The sequence below is a fragment of the Paralichthys olivaceus genome, chromosome 14 (assembly GCF_024713975.1).
Source record: "Paralichthys olivaceus isolate ysfri-2021 chromosome 14, ASM2471397v2, whole genome shotgun sequence".
NCBI lineage: Eukaryota > Metazoa > Chordata > Actinopteri > Pleuronectiformes > Paralichthyidae > Paralichthys > Paralichthys olivaceus.
This window is the reverse complement of record NC_091106.1, coordinates 18,993,524-19,014,113: the sequence shown is the minus strand read 5'-3', so window position 1 is coordinate 19,014,113 and position 20,590 is coordinate 18,993,524. Positions and strand designations below refer to the sequence as shown.

Genomic DNA, 20,590 nt, shown 5'->3' with positions numbered 1-20,590 from the left:
CAATTACAATATCAACGACTTCCCTGTTTTCATCTCTGGACATGGTTCACTCTCATGTTATGAGAAATAATCAAATCAATTTTAAGAGCCGTGTTTCAACAAGCATGTGGCAACACGAGTGATAACCCATCTCCAGTCTCTGTTTGAATTGGTTTATGGCATCCCTGCCTGGATAAAAGCCTAGTTTTATCTGCTCTCCAAATGAAAAGTGAAATGAGCTGAGAGGAAAGTCGGGGGGGGGGGGGGGGGGGGAGCTGGAAATGGGAAAGAAAGAAAGAAGATAAAAAGAGCTAAAGAGGAACGAAGGAGTGTGTGAGGGGACGAGGGCTAGATTTAATCATGTACGAGGTTAATGAAGACGCTATAGGCATTAATTCTCAATGCGTGTTTGTTTTGGGGTAATCTGTACAGAATTGAGCAGCGGGGGTGCTTATGGTGAGATTAAGGGATTGGGAGAGAGTGATGATGATGAGAGAGAGAGAGAGAGGAAGAGGTGGATGATGGATTCCTTGGCTAAAGCACGATACCCCTAGAAGGAAAAAGTGGGAGAGAGTGGCATTGACTGTGTGTGTGTGTGTGTGTGTGTGTGTGTGTGTGTGTGTGTGTGTGTGTGTGTGTGTGTGTGATAGAAAAGGTGAGTGAGAGACGGCCTCTAGAGATTTCCTCCCACCCGATAAGAATAATTCTGACCCCACACCCCCACCAACCGGCGTCACGGCAATCTGTCGGCGACCCTGTTACCATTCCAATCTCTGCCGTGACCCTGTCACAGTGGCTGCCGGATGCTGCTTGGCCCGGTGTCGTCGTGGTGATAAGGATTGCACGGCCTGATGCTCAATTGAGCGGAGGGATTAATCTGGTTGCAGGGCTATAATAATAAATAAAAAAAAGAGAGAAAGACCAGAGTCGAGCTTGATTGAGGTTTTAGTGGCAAAGAAATGAAAAGGAGGAGGCTCAAAGGGACAGCAAATAGACGAGCAGACGGCGCGGTGCAGGAGAAAATCGAGAGGAGAGGAGTGACGAGGAGCGGGAGCAGCCCCTGAAGGCCTCACCCTTCCTCATGATACCACACATATATACATACACGCATGTGACGGAGCTCAGCAGGGAGGCACACCATCACATAAGATGACATCACTCAACTGTTTGATGTGTGTATTATTTTCAGAGTGACAGCGGGCGCTGTAAGAGGCTCAGGCTTGCTGTCAGTCACATTGGTTCTCATTGTCTTCTGTCTGTCAGCTCTTGTGTTTTATCCACTCGGCCTCTGTGGGGTCTAATGCTTTTCTAAACGCCTGATGTTTGCCTCGTAATGGACGAGCACAGAAGTTTAAGATTAAGACACAAAGATATTAACTCAGATTATAGTACCGGCTTTAAAGTTGGAAATAATGGATCTCTAATAGCTGCGTGAAACTCCACCGGTCACTCAGAGGTGGATCACATCTTCTATCGTGTCTGGGTAATCTTATATATACAAACACATTAAAATATAAATAGATGCATAGAAAAGACACAGCCCATATAAGATTACGTGACATGTGATAATACCTCATTGAAATAAAGAATTCTGGTCGTTGGTATACCTCATAAGAGCTTGAAAAGATCGAAGAAAAATTGACTTCTTTTTAAGAGTTTGACACAAATAAGTCGTATATTGTTGAAAGGAGTTAACAAACCTGGAAAATGTTTTTTCTCTGTGTCCCTCAGTGCTACGTCTCGTCTGCCAGGCTTCCAGCTGAGTAACATCGCCATCAGCTTGTCCATTGTCACTCACAGCAAGAAAGGCCAGACCAGTGGTAAGAGACTCTCACCCACACACTACGTTTCTGTATAGATAACACATGTTTAATCATGTTTAATCATTTTGATTCACACAGACTCACTTCTTGCTCTTCTCCTCCTCAGATGCTCTTGAGAAATTGAAGTCTATGCTGCAGGTGGGTCACGTGCCCTCCCAGCTTGCCATCACCAGACTGGTTCAGGCCCTGGGCGCCAATGGCGACGTGGCAGGCATCGAGGAAGTAGAGTCCCTGATGAAAGGTCTCGGCACAAACCTCAACCTGTCCAGCATGATTTTTCTCAGCAACAAGGCTCTGGCACACATCAAGAAGTAAGACTGCTGCTGAGCATACATGTGAACTGTTCTGTTTTTGAGTTGTATGATAAGATGTCAGAGTGTGGTGGCTGCAGGCTTGTGGATTACAGGTTAATTTTAACAACATCAATAATGTGGAAGTTACTGTAATTGTGTAAAACATTCTACACAAGAGAGCAGAGACTCAGGAATATGCATCTTCAAAAATAGAAAAGACAGACACCTGACAGAGAAACAAATCACTGATTATGATCGAGGCTGCATGAGCAAATCATTCTAACTTCAATTTATGACACAGTTTGCAGTGATGAGTTATTTGTACTGTTGTACTGTGAAGTTTCAGTATAAAGTTTTATTCTAAAAGCTTCCAGTGGAGCACTTCAGCATGTATTAGTTATTATTAACGTTCAGCTCACCGAGATAAAGTGTTTAATGCAGCACCAGCGGCAGAGATGACAAAACCCAGGTTGACACACTGTTACAGTAAAAGCTCACAGGGCGAGTGGGCGTCAAGTACAAATAGGAAACACAGGCGTCATAGGTTTATTCATGGATTCCTTTTAATGTCATGAAATCACCCGTCGTCAACAACAGAACAAAACCTTAAACACATTGTGCATCAAACTTTCATTGCGCTGCTCTCCGCATTAGCAGCATTGAACGGCGCGTCCCCCCAGCTCGAGCGGCATCCTCCCCGTGCCAGCTCGGAGGGACAGCAGGAAGTGAAGAATAGCAGGACGGTCTTACGCCCGATTGGCCATCGCAGTGCGGGCCTGTCAGCTTGAACCCTGACCTGCGGGAGCTGCGCTCTGAGCGGCTCTGACACGTGCGTCCCCACTGTATCTGAGTCAAGCTGACTTGTTAAGAGCCGGGGCGGAAAAGCAGGCAGGCCCGGAAAGCGGAGCGCCACATTTAGAGGGGCCCCCCGCTGAATTATTCAGACGGTCCCAGTCGCAACAATCAGCGTGGATATGTTCCCCCACCTCTGGACGCTCACACACATATACATACACAGAGACGCACACAAACCCTGCAAGTTAAATATTCATTACGACTGGTGATGGTGGGGAGGGAGCGTAAAGTGTTAGTAGCGAGGTTGTGTTGCCAGAATGAGTTGTTTTAGATTTGTAGTGCCTCGGTTTGCAGGCTTTGTTTGCTTGTGGCCACCTCAGCAGAAAAATATTACACAGTGCGAGTGAGACTCAGTGGAAGAATTAGTGCGTCTGCCCTCCGAGGGGCTGGCACAGGACAGAAATATTAAAGAAATTACAACAGTGTTTGAGAGCAGTTTTTCATCATCCTTTAATTTTCAACATATCTCATGTGTAACTGTCCCCGCCCCCGAGTTGTGAAATCGCAGTTCCGACTTCTGTGTGCTCTTGTGCTTTCAAGTCAGAATGCGGAAAAAACGTGTCATGTAAGTAAGAAAAATGATCAGGTGTGATTTATGTGATGACGTCAGCAGCTCAACTGCTCGTGTAACAACATTCTTGCCTACTGTCGGAGTTGAGATGGAGTTCACGTGAATTTTCCCAGTTTCAATTTTCCGATCAATCCGTCACCACATGAACGAACGATTTGTGATTGTAAATTTTTTAAGAATAAATGTCTGCGGGTTTTTCAGTGTTTTTTTTAATCTATAATAAACAGAACATTTGTTTCCCTCTTCAGTGACGATGTGGACTCAGCAATTGAAATGCTCGACTCCGCCTACACTAGTCCGGACAGCGCCAAACCCGGTATGTCCTTTGTCTTCAGAAAGGTCATGGAAGATGACAACGACAAAGCCTTAGACAAGTGTAAGAGACTCACACACAAAAACACACCAAATGAACAATATATGAGACTACTAGAAACAAATCCCTGTTGACCGAGCGTCCATGTTGTATTGTAGTGAGTGCCATGGCGGAGCGGCTAGCCAATCACTTTGCCTGCTACAGACCAGCTGTAGACCTCTTCCTCCAGCTGCTGGATATGAACAAACTGGAGGACGCCAAGTTCATGCTGGCTGTGAGTATGTGTGTGTGACACACCAAAAGTTTTAATCATCCAAAGGTTTAATTCTGTGTCGCAAATGCTTCCATTTTGTATCTTTTCTGTTTGGACCGTTTCAGCTACAGTGCGAGCGGGTGTAAAATCATTTCTTGCTTCTCTTTCTCATCTATTTAACCCATTAAGACTGGATGCAACAAACCTGGGTGTGACATATACTGTACATGCTTCTCCCGTTTCAGCCGGTATCATTGTTTTCAAGACCTGTGACTGATGAACTACATCGTGATTCACTGAAAAACTCACGGGAAAGGCACAAAAAATAAACTCAGTCTCTGCCAAATAAATCTGTCAGAGAAAAATGCAGCTACGACAGATTCTGCACACCATGAGGAAACCTCTGTAGGTTTTTTTTTTTTTTTTTTGCAACCACTTTAAATAAATTTTAAATCATGTGGAGCTTTTTTGTCTCCATTTGAGTCTCCAGCACTTGGCTGGATTTTAAATTATTCTATCAAAAGTAATTAAAATCTGCAAAAAAAAAAAAAGATCAACGAGGGACCTGGCAGTAAATTTAGTCCATCACGCCTCCGTCCTTCCAGTCGTTAGACCCTGGCGACGACAGAGAGACGTCCCAGACGCCACAATTGTTGACTTATTTATCCAGCTTCACTTTTTTATGTCAGGAAACGCCTGCCCACACACCACCACTGAGTCTGTCGGTCTGAAAACTGGCGCCTGCTACTTCACTTATTTAACACAGTTCATACATTACAGCTCAATGACTCTGCATTGAGCCTGGGGACATGACTCTGTAGAGGCTCGATGGCTGAGAGACAGGTGGAAGAAAGAGGTGAAGAAATTCTAAGAAAAGACAGAAGACTTCACTCTCCTTCTCTTCTGTTCGTCCTCCTCTCTAACAGGGATTATTTCCCGCTCGCTTGCTGAGTGATTATCCCTCTCAGTCACTCAGTTGCATGTTTGACTGGAGAGCACTTTAATGAACACAGACTCTATACATTACTCACCGCCTTCACTTTCTGCACTTCATCACTATTTAAACACAAACTACTGGAATCTGTGTTTTTCCGCTCGTTCACACATTTCAGGCTGCTTCCAGTTCACTCTGATCTACGTTCACGGTTTTTGGATTCTAAATTGAAATCTCATAAATGGCAAAAATTGCTGCAAAAAAATAAAACAAATCAGGAACCTTCTGAACAAGCAGATAAAAGACGTAACGCAAACGAATCCAGGCAGTTACTACAGTGAAAATGCAACCAAAGGAAAGTAAATTCATTTTTTAATTAAATTTTGGTATAAATTATTGGAACTATAGAAATAAACCACATTTAAATTCAGTGGATGTGTATTTTTATTTGGGAAACTGACATAGATGAATGTAAACCACCGTGGATGAACTGAGATGGAGAGACGCCGACGTGTCTGCTCCTCGTCTCCCCCTGACATCTTGCGTGATTATCCCTCTCAATCATTAAACAGGGATGTCTGACTGACATGCATGTTAATGAACAGATACATTACTCACTACTCTCATCTTCATCACTATTTCAACACAAACTATGGATCCTCTTTAAAGCTATAATATGATTCTGGCTTGATATGCATCTCTTCTCTCTATAAGATATAAAAAGACCGTTCTAAAACTTGTTTCCCAACTTTTGTTTTACGTTAGTGAGTTTAGACTCCACTGATGTGACCCAGGTTTAACTGGTGTGCTCCTTTTTGTCCCTCAACCCAGCCTGTTTTTCATTTCCAACTCCCCCCCCCGAAGTTGCTCCTCCAGGGTCACTAGAGGGAAGTAGCCCGTCTTCTCCATCCCGTCATAAGTGAAGCCAAGGCCAAACTCTGAAAAGCTTTTAAGTAGGCGAGCAGACAATAATGGTGACAAGGCTATCGGGAGAGATGGAGGTGAGGTCGGTGGGGAGCAGGCGGAGAACGAGAAGGATGAAGTCAGTCATTAAGAAGTGAAACAGTGATGGAAGGGAAGCAGCGAGGCAGCAGGCGCTTTCCAGACTCGTTTACAACTGCAGTTCGTGCATGTGTGATTTGGGAGGGGGGGGTCATTGAAAAAGGAAGAAGGCATTCCCTGGGTACCCAAAGCTTTTAGGGTGTGTGTGTGTGTGTGTGTGTGTGTGTGTGTGTGTGTGTGTGTGTGTGTGTGTGTGTGTGTGTGTGTGTGTGTGTGTGTGTGTGTGTGTGTGTGTGTGTGTGTGTGTGTGTGTGTGTGTGGAGACAGAAGACCTGGCTGGTTGTGGCGTCGCCTTTAGAAGTGGTTGGTGTAGCGAGCGAGGGAGAAGAAGAGGAGAGCAAGAGAGAGCGGGGCAAAGTTGAGTGAAGTGGCATAGTGTTGGTTAATTGCTTGATTGTGCTAAAGCCATTCTGCCACTTAGTGACTTGCTCTGTGTGTGTGTGTGTGTGTGTGCGTGCGCTCCTGTTAAGAGCCTCACAGGCCACTCACTTTTAACTCGGTAGGAGCAGCAGTGAAACACGTTAGTTTACGACTGGCTAGTAATGGGATCTCATTGCTGCTCAGCCAGGAGAACACACACTTACTCAAAGCACAGCAGTGTTAATGCATCTCGTACACACACACTTTAAACACGTGTGTATGTATGTTTGCATGTTTTCACGGTGAAGCAGTCATGCACAGAGCGAAGGTTCAGCAAAGAAATCTGTCAGATCGTCTTTAAACTTTTATGTATTCAATAATCTTAAATCTCATATTTCAATGTAAAGTGTATTATTAAAATGATATTTAAAATTGCTCACATTCTTTTTTTTTTTTTTCAGTATTGCAGCCAATACAGAACAGGTCTATATCTTATCAGTGTAAATCGTACAGAGATGTTCTCTCTTGGGGGTTCACACACAGCTGCAGTTGAAATGATGAGGTCTGTGTGGTCAGTAAAAACATTATGGACAAGTGAGCAAAACACTAAAAGATCTTAACAATACATTCAAGTTATTTTTGTTTTGGTTCATTATGAACCTGCTGATCTGAAAAATGATTCATTAAGCAACGTGGACCGAGGCTGAACTTGTATCTCCATTGAGCACTGGATGTGTCTTCAGCGAGACTAAGTGATGATAATGATGCTCTACATCTAAATCCATCAAGAAGCAATTAGAGCCGTAATTAACCTTTAACCTGAGTGAAGGTGTGTTAGTGTTTTTATGAACGTGTGTTGGATGTGTGTTTCCTCGCTGTGTGCATGTGTCGGGTGCAGGTTAGAGTCTCCTTAACTCCGTTTGTCCCTCTTGTCTCCCCGTAGCGCTGCAACGGCGTGGCTCAACAGAAGAATATGCTGGTGTCCTACATGTCTCGAAAGGCTCAGTTTCCTGGACAGGTAAAAACCACACTTCTCTTCGAAATCAAAAATATTCAATAATTCTTTTGTATTTAGGTCCTATGAATAATAATGATAGAAAATAAATATAAACGATAGAACTTTAAAATGATCAACCAGATATTATTCTCATATGATGATGTTTGTGTCGACAGTCGGGAAAGATCAAGGCTCTGATAAGTCTGATCCCAGACTTCACAGAGAAGGAGGTGTTCTACCCGTACCTGATGAAATGTCACTGTAAGACACACACACACACACACACACACACACACACACTTACACACACACACACACACTTACACCTACATCATTTCTACGTGTGTCTCGTGGCAGTGGGCGACTCACTGGCCTGTGGCTAAGTCAACATCAGCACATGCATTAACAATGCACCAGGTCTGTGTGTGTGTGCGTGCACGTACAGACATCGAGCAGTTACAAGAACACATGTCCTTTAATGAGTTAGCTGGCCTGGCTAGCCTACCGTGCTAATCGCAACACAATCCACCACTCAGTGTTTTGTCCTCCCACATTTTTTCCCCCTCTCCTCCATCACTTCTTGCCCTCTGCACTTTTTCTTTTACTCTGGTCTCTTTCTGTCCTTTCTATTTTGTCCTCCTCTCCTTGCTTTTACCTTCATCCCCCCCTCCTCACTTCACCCTCTCACCCGCCCGTCTCCCCTTTTTTGCACCGTGTCACACCAGAGATGAGCAGACATGACTATTTAATTAGCATTAGCCCGGTGGTCGGTCAAGGCGGCCATAGGGGAGGCAATTAGCGATGCTCCGCTCTCCTCTGTTCTCTGCCCCGGCTCTGTTCTTTTTTCTTTTTTTCTCTTTCTTTTCTCTTGTCTCTGTAACTTTTCTTTTTAGTGACCTTACTTTTCACTTTGATACACGCAACCACACACAGATTCAAACTGTTTCAAGTTTTCAGACGACTACACCAGCCACATCCATTCAGACAGGAGGGAGAGAATCTAGAAACTGATCTCAGTTTTATTATTTTGTAATAATTTACCTTTTAAGTGTGTGTGAAATATTATGTTGCTCTCCTGATGTGTTCTCTGTGTTCTGGTTATTTCCCACCTCTGTTTCTTCATTTCTTAACTGTGGAGAAAATTAATCCACATATTTACACAACTACTGTCCCCCACCAGCTGCTTGTTAAACAAATACAACCAGCAGGATTTTAGAAGTCACATATTTCCCTGATAAAGTTATGTGAAGTCTACATCACATTATTTTCCCACTAAAAGTCTGACAGTCTTTTTTTTTTTGTTTCTTCCACACCCATCTTTATTTAGGATGAAGACATTTAGAAAAAATCTTTTGAATCTTTTGTCTCATTTTATTTTTCCCTCTCTTCACCTCTCATCTGGCAGTCGTGGATAAGGACTTGGCGTCGGCCAAAGCTCTGCATGAGCAGATGCAGAAGGAGGGGATGGTCATAGATGAGCTGTCACTCAAACGGCTGGCTGTGCTTTACCGCAATGCAGAAGAGACTGTGCCCTTCACCGAGCCCCCTGTGAGTCTCACACACACACACACACACACACACACACACGTCTACACACAGCTCCGACCATGCAGATACCAACAGCAGATTATGAACAGATCTGTGTACAAATACAACCACACACAGTCCACAGCTCCTAACCACTGCTGGCACTCATACAGCCGGTGTCCTGATACGTGCCATTGTGTTCATGCTGTGGTCCGTGTGTGTGTGTGTGTGTTTGTGTGAGTGGTAGTAATGTGAAGGAGCAGTTTGCCGGGCCGCTCAGGATAGTTCAGCACACACGAGGCCTGCAGCCAGCCTCCCGTGTTTGTTGCTTTGTGTGTGTGTCAGAAAATTGTGCCCCACGGTCACAGAGTACATATATTGTGTAAGCGAGATGGTGTCAGTGCAATAACCGCTCTCTTTTTCTGGCTCCAAGTGTTTTTGAGCATTTCAGCACATTGCACATTTTGTAAGATGATGTAGCTCTATTTTTGGTGGAGGACACACACACACACACACACACACACACACACACACACACACACACACACACACACACACACACACACAGAGCCCTCTCAGCCCCAGCACTTTGATGTGCCGTCCCCTGGAGGCAGGTGTAGACTGAGGCCCCTCTTACCTTCCCATCACTCACCTGCAGTGCAAAGATAGAAGGAGAAAGACGGATGAAGGTAGAGGAGCTGCTGCATTATTCACTGAATGTCAGGATAGTTAAGTGATTGCTGGGTTTTATAAGCAGAGGAGAGGCAGAGGAGTAGCAAGGAGAGGGAAAGGTGAAGAGTTCTGGTGTTTCTGAAGTTTTTGCAAACACATCTCCGCTAGAAACGCTCGCCCTCGTTCCCCCTCGTTACAGGTCATGAATACACTTCTTCCTCATGGGGACAGAGGACATTCATCAAGACATTTAGAGCAACACTATGCAACTTTTTTAACTTTAAGAAAGCAGCGTCAACATTAGTTTGATGGTTCAGTGACTTGGATCAGGGAGAAAGTTTCCTCTTTTATTCGCCTCTCACATCTCCTGTGAGAGTCGCAGCTGAAACAGCCACAATCACGTCCAGTAACTTTAAGAATAAAGCTGAAGTGTAGATCAGTCAAAAATAATTAATTAGGTTATTAAATACCAGCATTTATCTCCAATATTCAGCAGGAAACTTTTAAAATATGAAGAATTCAGTTTGGTAGATTTGTTACAGCAGCAGCTCCTCTGGTTCAGGAAGCAGGGGATCATGGGTAATGTCCACCTCTCTGTTGTGATTCAGACGACACAGGCAGAGATTGATAGACTTTGTTTTTTCTTAACATGAAAACCATGTAATCGCTCGGACATGGAGTTCGACAGAATCAATCACCACGTGTGGATGTAGAGGGCGCTGTTGCTCAGTAAAAGCTACGTAGTGTTGCTTTAAAACAATTGTTATGGTTGTTACGACAGTTTCCTGAATTTAATTTGAAAAATGAAGAAACCTCTCAAAGAGAAATAAGAGATTCATTATAGAAGCTTGAAAATGTTTTTGAATGAAACCAAATGTCGTCTTTAGTCGGAAACACAATGGGAACTGTTTTTTATTGGGACTATTTCTGATGTAGAAAGTCTCGTGACACAAAAGCAAATCTAGGGAGACAACGTTCAGGTCATTTTGATGAACTGATCCTCTGTCAAGGCCTCTCGCTCCTTCCTCTGCTCTAGTGAACCCAGAATATTTATCTACATTAATAAATGTATATTGTCAGGAGCCGGTGTAATCTGTGCAGCAGCACCCCCCCCCCCCTTCTTCCAGAAAACACCTACCACAACACTTAGTCTGGATCAAAACACAGATTAATTAACCCTGAACAGAGGCAGAGAGCAAAAGTGTGTGTTCGGGGAGTCGGCTACAAATCCCTTATTTGTGTATTAATGGGGATTTAAAGATGAAACGAGACAACCTGGTACGAGAGTGGAGACTATGTAGACCGACCCAGGAGATGCACACACACACACACACACACACACACACACACACACACACACACACACACACACACACACACTTTTAAGGCTCACCATGAGGCAGGTGAGCACTTACGCTGTTTGTTTGAAGGATGTTTGACGCTAAGTCTCTTTCTTTCTTTTTCCAGGAGTCCTTTAAGTTTTACGCAGACAAGCTGAAAGACCAAGTCACCAAGGCAGCAGACGAGTGAGGAGTCGTCCTCTTCTCCTCTTCCGTCAGTCCTCATCCCACCGTTTTCTTCCTTTGTCTCTGTCCTTTTTTCTTTTTTTTTAATATAAGTTGTTTAAATTGAATGTGTTCAAACTGTTGGGTGTTTGACTGTCCGCTGTGAAATTGATGTTGAAGATGATGTTGAGATTGTACAGAAGTATTTATGCTAATAAATGAAGTTAGGAATCCAGACTCTGTGTCTGGCTCTTTATTTCCATTGCCATCTCCCATTGTTAAAGAAAATGTAAAATCATTTCCTGGATCCACAACGAAATTTAACGCCTCCTTTCACCAAGTTTCATGGAAATCTGTCCATTTGCTTTTGTGTCATCTTGCTCACAATTAAACAGACGGGTGAAAACATTACCACTTCACTCAAGTTCTCTTTTTAAAGTTCCTTTCTATGGCACTTTGTACTTCTACTACAGAGAAATACTGTTCACAGCTTCTGTCCCTGTCAGGCTGTTTCTCAGGCGGATTACTCAAAAACTACTGGACAGATTTCCATCAAAGCTGGTGGAAGGATGGGACATGGGTCAAGAAAGAAGCCTTTAAACTTTGGTGTGGATACAGACAAAGGTTTGGATCCAGGATTCTTTTTTTTCCTCTTTAACTTTGACATTTTCACAATTTTCCCAGAGATTAATTCACAGCTCTAGATGAAAGAAATCCAGATTTAGGGGACTGATATCTGTTGGGCCGTGGTGAAGATATGTGCTCTCTATTTCATCTGTATTTCAAACGATATGGACACAATAAAATATGAGGCTAATGTTTCAAATGCACTATGGTACTTTTACACAAGTAAAGGATCTGAACACCTTCACTTGTCCCCTGTGCATTGAGTCAAAATCAACTTTCTTTCATGTGCATGCTTTCTTTTTTTCGTACACTTGAGTTGCTCTGTGCACAAATACACACTCAAAACCTGCTCGGAGGTGGTTTGCAGAACGGCAGCTTATGTTGTCTTTGAAAAAGTCATCAAGTGGAAATATGCTCCAGTTCTAAAGAAAGTAAGCGGAACGACCTTCTTCATTGTGTGACGAGAATTAAAGAACACATAGCTCCACCAAGGCTAAGGCCAAACTGACATACCGGTATCTGTCCAACAATTATTACAGAAATAAAAAGTCTGATAATCTGCACCTCAACCTCTGTGCAATCATTTCAGTACTTTGGCGTAATCCTGCCGATGGACGCTGGTGAATACATCTCTTTGGTGATATAAATTAAAAAACATCCTCATCTTCCACTTTGGATCCGATTCAAACTCTTTGTTCTGAAAACATCTGCACACGTTTGTTAAACAGTAAAACGTTATCGTACAGGACAGATGTTAAAGATCACTGGCTTCAGTTTAGATTTTTCATGTCTAACTCTTAACACAACCTCTTCGGCCCCCTGACCCTTCACCTGCACCTTCATCCCTCCTCTGCCTCAACTCGTCTGCTCTCCAACACCAGCATCAGATCCATTATTAATTGTTATGAAGCAGCCACCGGAGACCTCACTGTGTATTTGAACCATTTGGTCAAAGGATGACAAAGTGCACAAGGACAAAAATAAACACACAAGTGCAGCAATTTGATTTAATTCTTCACTAATTTGGACTCGAACCATGTCGGTGAAATATTTATCAGGCTTTTGCACCAGTGCAAAAACAGGGTTTACATAATCTTCAATCTATGAGGACACAACAAGCACAAGCTCTTTTATTCCTAAGTGTGACTTACTAAATCTCCTCTAGTCTTCTTTCCTGTGCTCTCTATACTGGCGTAGACATCGTTAAGCTTAATAACCTTACATATACGAAAAAAGATAAAGCTGTAGAAAAAAGAAGATTGAAACTGGAACAAGCAAAAGCTGCAGATGGAAATCAGCCAAAGTGGCACCGACTCCAATCATTCACCAAGACACAGGAAAATCAACCTCAGCTCTGGTGTTGCTGCAGTGCTCTGCTGCCACCCAGCAGCAGACAGCGGTACTGCAACACATTTTTCTTGACAAAGTGAGTAAAAATATTTGTTCTTAATTATTCACATATTCAAAATGTAAACACCTGATGTATGTGGAGATTGTTTTTGATCAGTCAAATATTTATACACTTTACATTCTGCTGAGGTGTCGATGAGGATATTTTGTGTTTTTCTACTATATCACAGTGCAGAATTTTCTTATGCGAAATTATTGTGAAAATAAAACATTTCTAAAAAGACACATTTTACTTTTTTTTTTAGCGTCATCTTCTAAATTAAACACAGTTTCACAGTGAAATGTAGGAAAACTCAGCGTCGAACCAGTCGAACAAGAAATTACTTCCTTTCAGTACTGCAAAAAAACAAATAGCTTCCTACTGTCAACCCCCCCCCCCCCCCTTACGTTGTGTGTGATTTCATTTCATGTTTGGTCTATTTGCTGAAACTCGTCCGGATGTGTTCACCAGTCCTGACTCGACTTCTGCTTGATGAACTTTAGGGACATGTAGTAGAGTCCCATGAAGACGAGACAGACGACCAGCAGGATCAGGTAGCACATGTACAGAGGGTACTGGTTCATGTTCATGGACTCCACCACCTGGGAGACAAACAGGGGGTTAGAGATGAGTTTAGAAGTTTAGAAAAACACCCTGTAAATAAATCATATTCAAATCTTTTCAAAATACTTCTCTTGGTGAATCAACTATTTATTCCAACAAAACTAAACTGTAAAACCAGGACTATTCTAACCAGTGTGCCTTGACTCTGTAGGAAACACAAGGGTTCGGTTTATTTTTGTAACTACATCATCATACACCCACATGTATGCCGTCAACGTTGATAGTGATGTTCCCGATTCCGACGGGGTACTTGTTTCCTCTGAACTGCACCTGCAGCATGCCCTCGAAGCCCCATCGCATGAAGGAGGCGTGAGAGAGCCAGGACGCCACTGAGGAGTCAGACACAAGCACAGGTGCAAACATCGTCAATCTTTTCTCAAGCTGTTCTCTGTCCTCACACATACACGAGGCTTAATTCTCCTGAGTATGATTAAGTAAGGACGATTAAAATGTCTTCTCACCAAGCCACATGTTCTCGAGGTTGATGACGAACCCTCCAGTCAAATAGAAGACGGTGAACAAGGAGTTGCCCATGAAGGCGGAGGTCTGCAGGGTGGGCAGCGAGGCGGCTACGAACAGAGCCATGGCTCGGCTGCAGTAAACCATCAGCCACACTAGCAGGAAGTTGAGCAGGAACCGGTCCGGAGCCTCGTTGAGCCCTGCCAGCCAATAGATGGGAACACCGTAGACCAAGGTGAACACACAGTGCTCTGGTAACTCCCCCAGGACCTGAAGACATTCAGATATACAGGACGGACAGGGACACAGAGAAGGGTTGATCCTGGCTGGTGGACTTGGATACTCGGGGTACTGAGTACTATTGTCTTCTAGGACACATATAGACTGTACTCTATATTTTTACTGAGACCCAACATGTCTCCATGAGCAGCACATGGTTACGGTCAAAAGGACAAACTCGCTTTTAACAGGTAGAAACCTTGAACAGAGCTGAGTTCTGTCTTTGTGAGGACCAGTTTGACCATTAGACTTCAGAGGACACACACGTGTTCAAAAGAATTCAGGCATTCAGCCACAAAGACTACATTTTGTAAGTATGTAAATATGTTTTTGTGTGTATTTGTATACTGACACATATTACAGTGATGTTCATGACTGTAGTGTGACTCCTGTGTGGAGCAAGACTGACCCCTACTGGAGATGCAGTTGTGTCACTGTGGTTTACCTTGGCGAAGAAGTAGGATGTGACAGAGTACATGCCGTCCTCCAGCTCGTGGTAGAGCATGGCTCTCTCCGTGTGACCTGCAGGCAACGTTACATGAGTCTGATGATGCTCAGTTCACTGTTCGTTCTGTAGGTACATAATACCTTCTGGTTTACAGGCCCAAAACTAAAAGTCTCTAAATTTGATGCACAAATTGAATTATTATGGTCAAGATTTTTATATGGATGTAATTACTATGTAAACTTGGATGATGGAGAATTTATATTTTCCAAAACCTGGTACAAACTGTCACTAGTCCATTAGAGCACAGTAAACCAACATCACCAGTGTAATCTGTGAGTTTATAATAGTCTCATAATTAAATAAAAACCCAGATGTAACCTGATAAAGAACAAAACAAAGACTGTCTTTCTCACTCATGGCTTTAATGACTCACATTTAGCTATGACGTCCAGCACCACAGCAAATGGGGTGAGAGCTCCGATCATGTAGAGGAGGGCCACTGTGTCCTTAATGGACAGACGCTCTCCTCCTGCCCCGTAGTACAGACAACCGATCAGCAGTGACATGAGCAGAGCCTCGAGGCCGTGGACCAGTAAGGTGACCAGGTCTCTGAAATCGTTGTACATGTGACGCCTGGGGGAGAAGAAAAGAGATCAGTTTTCAGTTTTGTGTGTCTGTGTGTGTGTCTGTGTGTGTGTCTGTGTGTGTGTGGTTACCTGATAAGGGTAGTAAATTGGTGAAGTCTGCCTGGCAGTCTGTTTCTTTGCTGGTAAATTGTGATGACTTCCTCTCCCTCTGTCCTCTGAGGGCTGCAAGAGATGCAGGAAAGAAGAAAGCAACGGATGAGTTTGGTTTAAGAGTTCAGATTTTATTCGTAAACAAAAGTTATTCTTTCTGCATGAAGGAGCAGAGAGGAAGATCACTTTACATTTTTTTTATAATGTTATTAAAATTCATAAATGTAACTCTTGAATTACACAACCCATGGGATGCTCTGGCCTGGTGACTCTATTTCAGGAGTGCTTTGGTCCATGCCTGCATTCTGTGACTGTTGTTCAGTGTATTTAATAATCATTACAACTTTTTGGTTGTGAAATTTAAAGAATTAACTTTCAGGGGAGCCAGTTGGAACCTTAATCAAATGATCTGACGATCAGTAATTGTTTTATTTTCATTACATCATGTTTCGACGTGCATAAACATAAAATTGGGATCAGGTTTCTGGTGATGAAGTGACACCACAACGCTGAGAGAAAAGCAAGTTAAGAAAGAAAAACAGATGAGACATAGTGAGATAAGACGAATGGCAACAAGAGAAAGGTGGAGAAAGAATGTGAGAGTTGAGCTTTGCTTCAATATTGCTCAATTTATATTTAATATTAAAATCATTCACCAGCGTTTTCTCGTCGTGGGAACTGCAGAGTTTCTCTGTAATGTTGTGAGCTCTCCATCTAATTATGAAAAGGGCCTTGAGATAATGTCTGTTGTGATTTGTGAATACAAATGAAATTGAATTGATTATAATTATTACATTACAATTTCCCAGAGCTATATTCAGCCACTTTTGACCAACTAATTGTCCAAATATATCATGTTTTGTAAAACACTGAAATAATGTAACCACTAAATAAAATATTAGCTGATTAATTTTCAGGTCCTGTATTTTTTCAAATTGTTCAAATGTGTAGTGAAGCAAACAGGAGGAGCAACAGAAACTACCTTTCAGTGTGTGTCGGCGCTGCGTTGGTCCCAGCAGGTTTCCACATGTGGTCGTGTGTGTCTCTGACCTTTCCCATGAAGTGCTCAGACAGAGTTCTGGCTCGCTCCAAACACTCGGCCTCTCGATCTGGACTGCGTCGATCGATACTGATCAGATCAACTGGACACAGCAAAATGAGACTTGATAAAATAACATGGGTCACATTTGACACCACTGATTTTAGTTTTAAGTGTTAGAAAGAAAAGGCTGCAGATGAAAGCTGCAGTGGCGAAAACATTGGAATCATTATAAAGCAGCTTTATCTAAGTTGTAAATGAGTGTGGGAGCAATAACAGCTTTAAAAGGTTGTACGTTTTTTCATATAAAATAATTTTGACAGCTTTATAAACACACTGACCATAGAAGTCGGAGGGGTTGCAGTATCGTGGGCAGGGGTATCCCAGCGCAGTAAAATAAGGCACCATGTCACGAGCAGCGCCGCAATAAACCGCCGAGCCCGACGACAGCAGGACGACGAGGTCGAAGAGCTGGAAGATGTCCGATCGAGGCTGGTGGACCGACAGCAGGACCAGGCGGTTTCCACGGGCCAGGCGGGACAGTGTGATCACCAGGTTGTGAGCTGTGAAGCTGTCCAGGCCGGACGTGGGCTCGTCCAGGATCAAAATACCTGGAATGTAAAAAAGACAAATGAAACAATGCATGAAATGATCACTCTTGGTGATCAGTGGGGATTCAGGAGTTGTGATGTTGCAGAAATGATCCAAACAGGTACAATAGAGGGCAGAGATTTGAACAGATGATGGAAATCAGCAGATGTTTCAGTGAACTTTGTAAAGTTTAGTAAATTTAAAACTATTCTACAATAGGGTTGTTGAAAATCAGAAAGGTATGATAATCACAGAGACAAGTATCACAGGAAAAGGATGAGCGACTGTTATCGTCGAACATTAATGATACCATCAATTTCCTTTTCTATAAGTGTCAAAGGTTGATTTGTATGAAACTGAGCTGAGAACAACTGACCAGCTCCTCCTTGATCTGCCTGATAAATATGATGATTTCTGTGACTAAGCTACAAACCCAGTTCCATTAGATGTCTCACTTCTCATAAAGCCAGACGGATGAAAGCTTTTTTGTTTCTCTCACCTGGGTTCCAGAGAAGTTGGACAGCTATGCTGACTCTCCTCCTCTCTCCTCCAGAAACCCCCCTCACGTAGTCGTTTCCCACCCTGGTGTGTGCACACTGTCGCAGCCGCAGTTCTGCGATGACATCATCCACCTGTGACAGGAAACATGGTTTGATTTTGATCTTATAACATTCTGAGGAAAAAGAAATAGATAAAAACATCACACCGGGTCCAAACTCAGATAATATGCATGGTTTATATTGAGCATTTGGATTACAAGGTGGGTTGTCAAGAGTTTTTTTGGGGGAATTGATCTCAGTTAAAACACCCTCAGGCTGTGTTTGTGAATAATTTCTGTATGGAGTTTTACCCTCTGGTCTCTCTGAGCCTGTGTGAAGTGGGTGGGGAGCCTCAGTTTGGCGACAAAGGCGAGAGTCTCGCGGACGGTGAGGTGAGGAAGAAGGCGGTCGTCTTGACGCACGTGAGCGATGCTCTTCTTCACCAGCTGCGGGGTGCTGGGCTTCCCGTTGATCAGAATCTGACCGGATGTTATCGTGCTGCCCTCATCACGACACGTGATGATGTCCAGCAGAGATGTTTTACCACAACCTGAGAGAAGAGAGTTCCACATTTAAAGCAGTTCTCACTACATGATGTTCTTTTAAATAACCCATGTTGTGTCAGTTAGTGAACATTAGCCTCCATAAGACCTCCTCTCTCTGTCTAACACGAGATTTGAAATGTGTTAGTTTATCCGATGGCATATTTCTTTGTTTTTAATATTGTTACTATATGTTATTCAAGTAATATTTATTATTTTAGGTAGTTTTAGGTACATGTGCCACTGTATCTATTCAGAAAGAAACACACTTCATTACCCCACTCTGTGCATTTAGTCATTTCCTAGTTTCTTATTCGTTTGATTAGATTATAAATGACAGTTGGTTGACATGTAGTAGTGGTCATGTATAATGTAGTGTCCTTGTCACTGGACTCAGATGTGTTGGTCCTTCTTTGACCACATGTAATCGAGGTGTTGATCGTCCATGACTTCACGCTGACATGAGGATGTTGGCCAAAAATAGAATCCAAGCAGGTCATTACATGTATTGGCTCGATTAGAAACAGTAATGTTTTAAAGCTGTGTGTGTTGTGTTGTGTGTTTGTCACCTGAGCTGCCGATGATCGCCAGCATCTGACCGCTGCGGACTCGGAGGCTGAGTTTGTTGATGGCCGTCTGCTTGTTTCCTTTCACCTCCCACGGCAGCTTGAACTCTGACAACCTCTCATACCAGGGGATCTGAGCCGCAGTGTCCACCTGTGAACACAATGAGCACATACAGTCTACACGCGTGTAGGATACAGACAGACGTGCATATGTAAACATGTTAAAACAGTTAGAGGATAAAGAAAACTGCATATGAGGGCAGAGCCGTCAGTTACCTCACAGTGCAGGTTGTTGACCTCCAGCTCGTTGCACCCTCCGCTGTAGGTGAAGTAGAGACTGCTGTCTTCTTCAGATGAGAATAACTCTGTGTCTTGATGCTGTTTGAGAGGAGACAACAGGTCAAAGTGTTCAGAACAGACAAGGACACACTGATATGGATTTTTAACTTTAGTTTGTGCAACCAGACACTAGAAAACAACAGATTTTAGCTCAGATGGCATTAATCCATTAACAGAGATACCAATGACGGAAGCTGGTTAACGTTTAGTAACTTTCACTTTATCCAAATGTTCCAAATGTTTTCTTGCTTGTGTGTGGCACTCAAAAAAATCAACCTTTGCAGCGCTGCAGTATCAGTATATCTTGAAATATGAACTTTATCCCTTTATCTGATTTTTATAACAAAGTTTTTAGAGTTAAGTTTTAAATATGCATCAATTTTAAAGTCAAATTGACTCATTAAGTACACAATTAAAGTATTCATATTGAAATCTGTTCAAACTTTGAAATACATTAAATATTTTCTAGATAAAACATAATATACTTTAGTATTTGTCATTTTTAAAGGAAATAGTTTATTTCTTTCAAACTTAACATCTTAAACTAACTCTATCATTACACTAAATCAAACGTGGGATAATGATTACCGGTTATATGACATCACACAAACTTGTGATACTAATAATCAGATTAAGGCACACAAATGATGACTTCAGTGGTTCTGCAGCAGACAAAGAAAGGAGCTTGATGGCAGGTCTGGTTAGAAGGAAACAACGTTAACTCATAACTTTGATTTATTCGAGGTTTATCAGGAAATTAGCAGAAGAACCTTAAACTAATACATTTCAGACAATTAAAAAGAATAACATGCTTTTATCCTGATGTTTGTGAAACCCCAGGTAATAAACTGACCTGTGAGGAGCCTTTTCTGTGGTTGAGGCCCACGTCCATGTCTGTGTCCATAATGATGCAAGTTGCTGGTTTGTCGGGTCAAGAGGTCAACGTTGCCCTTTTTTCTTTTCTGCTTTGATCCTCTCTTTTTCCCTCTGAGGGGTTCTGCAGGGTCTTTTTTTTTCCTCCGTTCCTTTCACCCTTTCTTCTCCCTGTTTGGTAGTTTGACTTCAGTCCAGCTGAAGATCTCCTTGTGTCTCAGCTCAAAAGCCTTTTCACTTAAAGTGTCCAGATTCGTGCCATGTCAGTCGCTCGTCTGATCGGTCCCGTCAGCCATAGCTTTCCTGGTCGCAGTGCGCATTTGAGGACCGAGGTGAGACTGACAGCCAGTCAGTCAACTCTGCATGTGTTTTTGTCTTCTTTATACAACTGCA

The 20,590-nt window shown here is 42.8% G+C and overlaps 2 protein-coding genes across 2 annotated transcripts in view; one reads left to right on the top strand and one right to left on the bottom strand.

The window, feature by feature from the left end:
- lrpprc (leucine-rich pentatricopeptide repeat containing) overlaps positions 1 to 11,381 on the top strand; it is a 47,589-nt gene extending 36,208 nt beyond the window's left edge. The window contains exons 31-38 of the mRNA XM_069538655.1: positions 1,711 to 1,799; positions 1,909 to 2,113; positions 3,770 to 3,897; positions 3,993 to 4,108; positions 7,387 to 7,461; positions 7,617 to 7,701; positions 8,846 to 8,988; positions 11,107 to 11,381. Of these exons, the coding sequence (XP_069394756.1) occupies positions 1,711 to 1,799; positions 1,909 to 2,113; positions 3,770 to 3,897; positions 3,993 to 4,108; positions 7,387 to 7,461; positions 7,617 to 7,701; positions 8,846 to 8,988; positions 11,107 to 11,169 (904 nt within the window). The 3' untranslated portion in view covers positions 11,170 to 11,381. The remainder of the gene's footprint in view (positions 1 to 1,710; positions 1,800 to 1,908; positions 2,114 to 3,769; positions 3,898 to 3,992; positions 4,109 to 7,386; positions 7,462 to 7,616; positions 7,702 to 8,845; positions 8,989 to 11,106) is intronic.
- Positions 11,382 to 12,772: 1,391 nt separating this feature from the next.
- On the bottom strand, positions 12,773 to 20,558 carry abcg8 (ATP-binding cassette, sub-family G (WHITE), member 8). The gene is made up of 13 exons (XM_020091466.2): positions 20,178 to 20,558; positions 19,262 to 19,363; positions 18,989 to 19,136; positions 18,189 to 18,427; positions 17,838 to 17,970; positions 17,089 to 17,358; positions 16,691 to 16,850; positions 15,688 to 15,780; positions 15,405 to 15,604; positions 14,969 to 15,045; positions 14,247 to 14,514; positions 13,987 to 14,114; positions 12,773 to 13,763 (listed from the first exon to the last, which is right to left on the bottom strand). The coding sequence occupies exons 1-13, from the start codon at positions 20,226 to 20,228 to the stop codon at positions 13,626 to 13,628; spliced, it is 2,007 nt and encodes a 668-aa protein (XP_019947025.2). The 5' UTR covers positions 20,229 to 20,558; the 3' UTR covers positions 12,773 to 13,625.
- Positions 20,559 to 20,590: the final 32 nt, after the last annotated feature.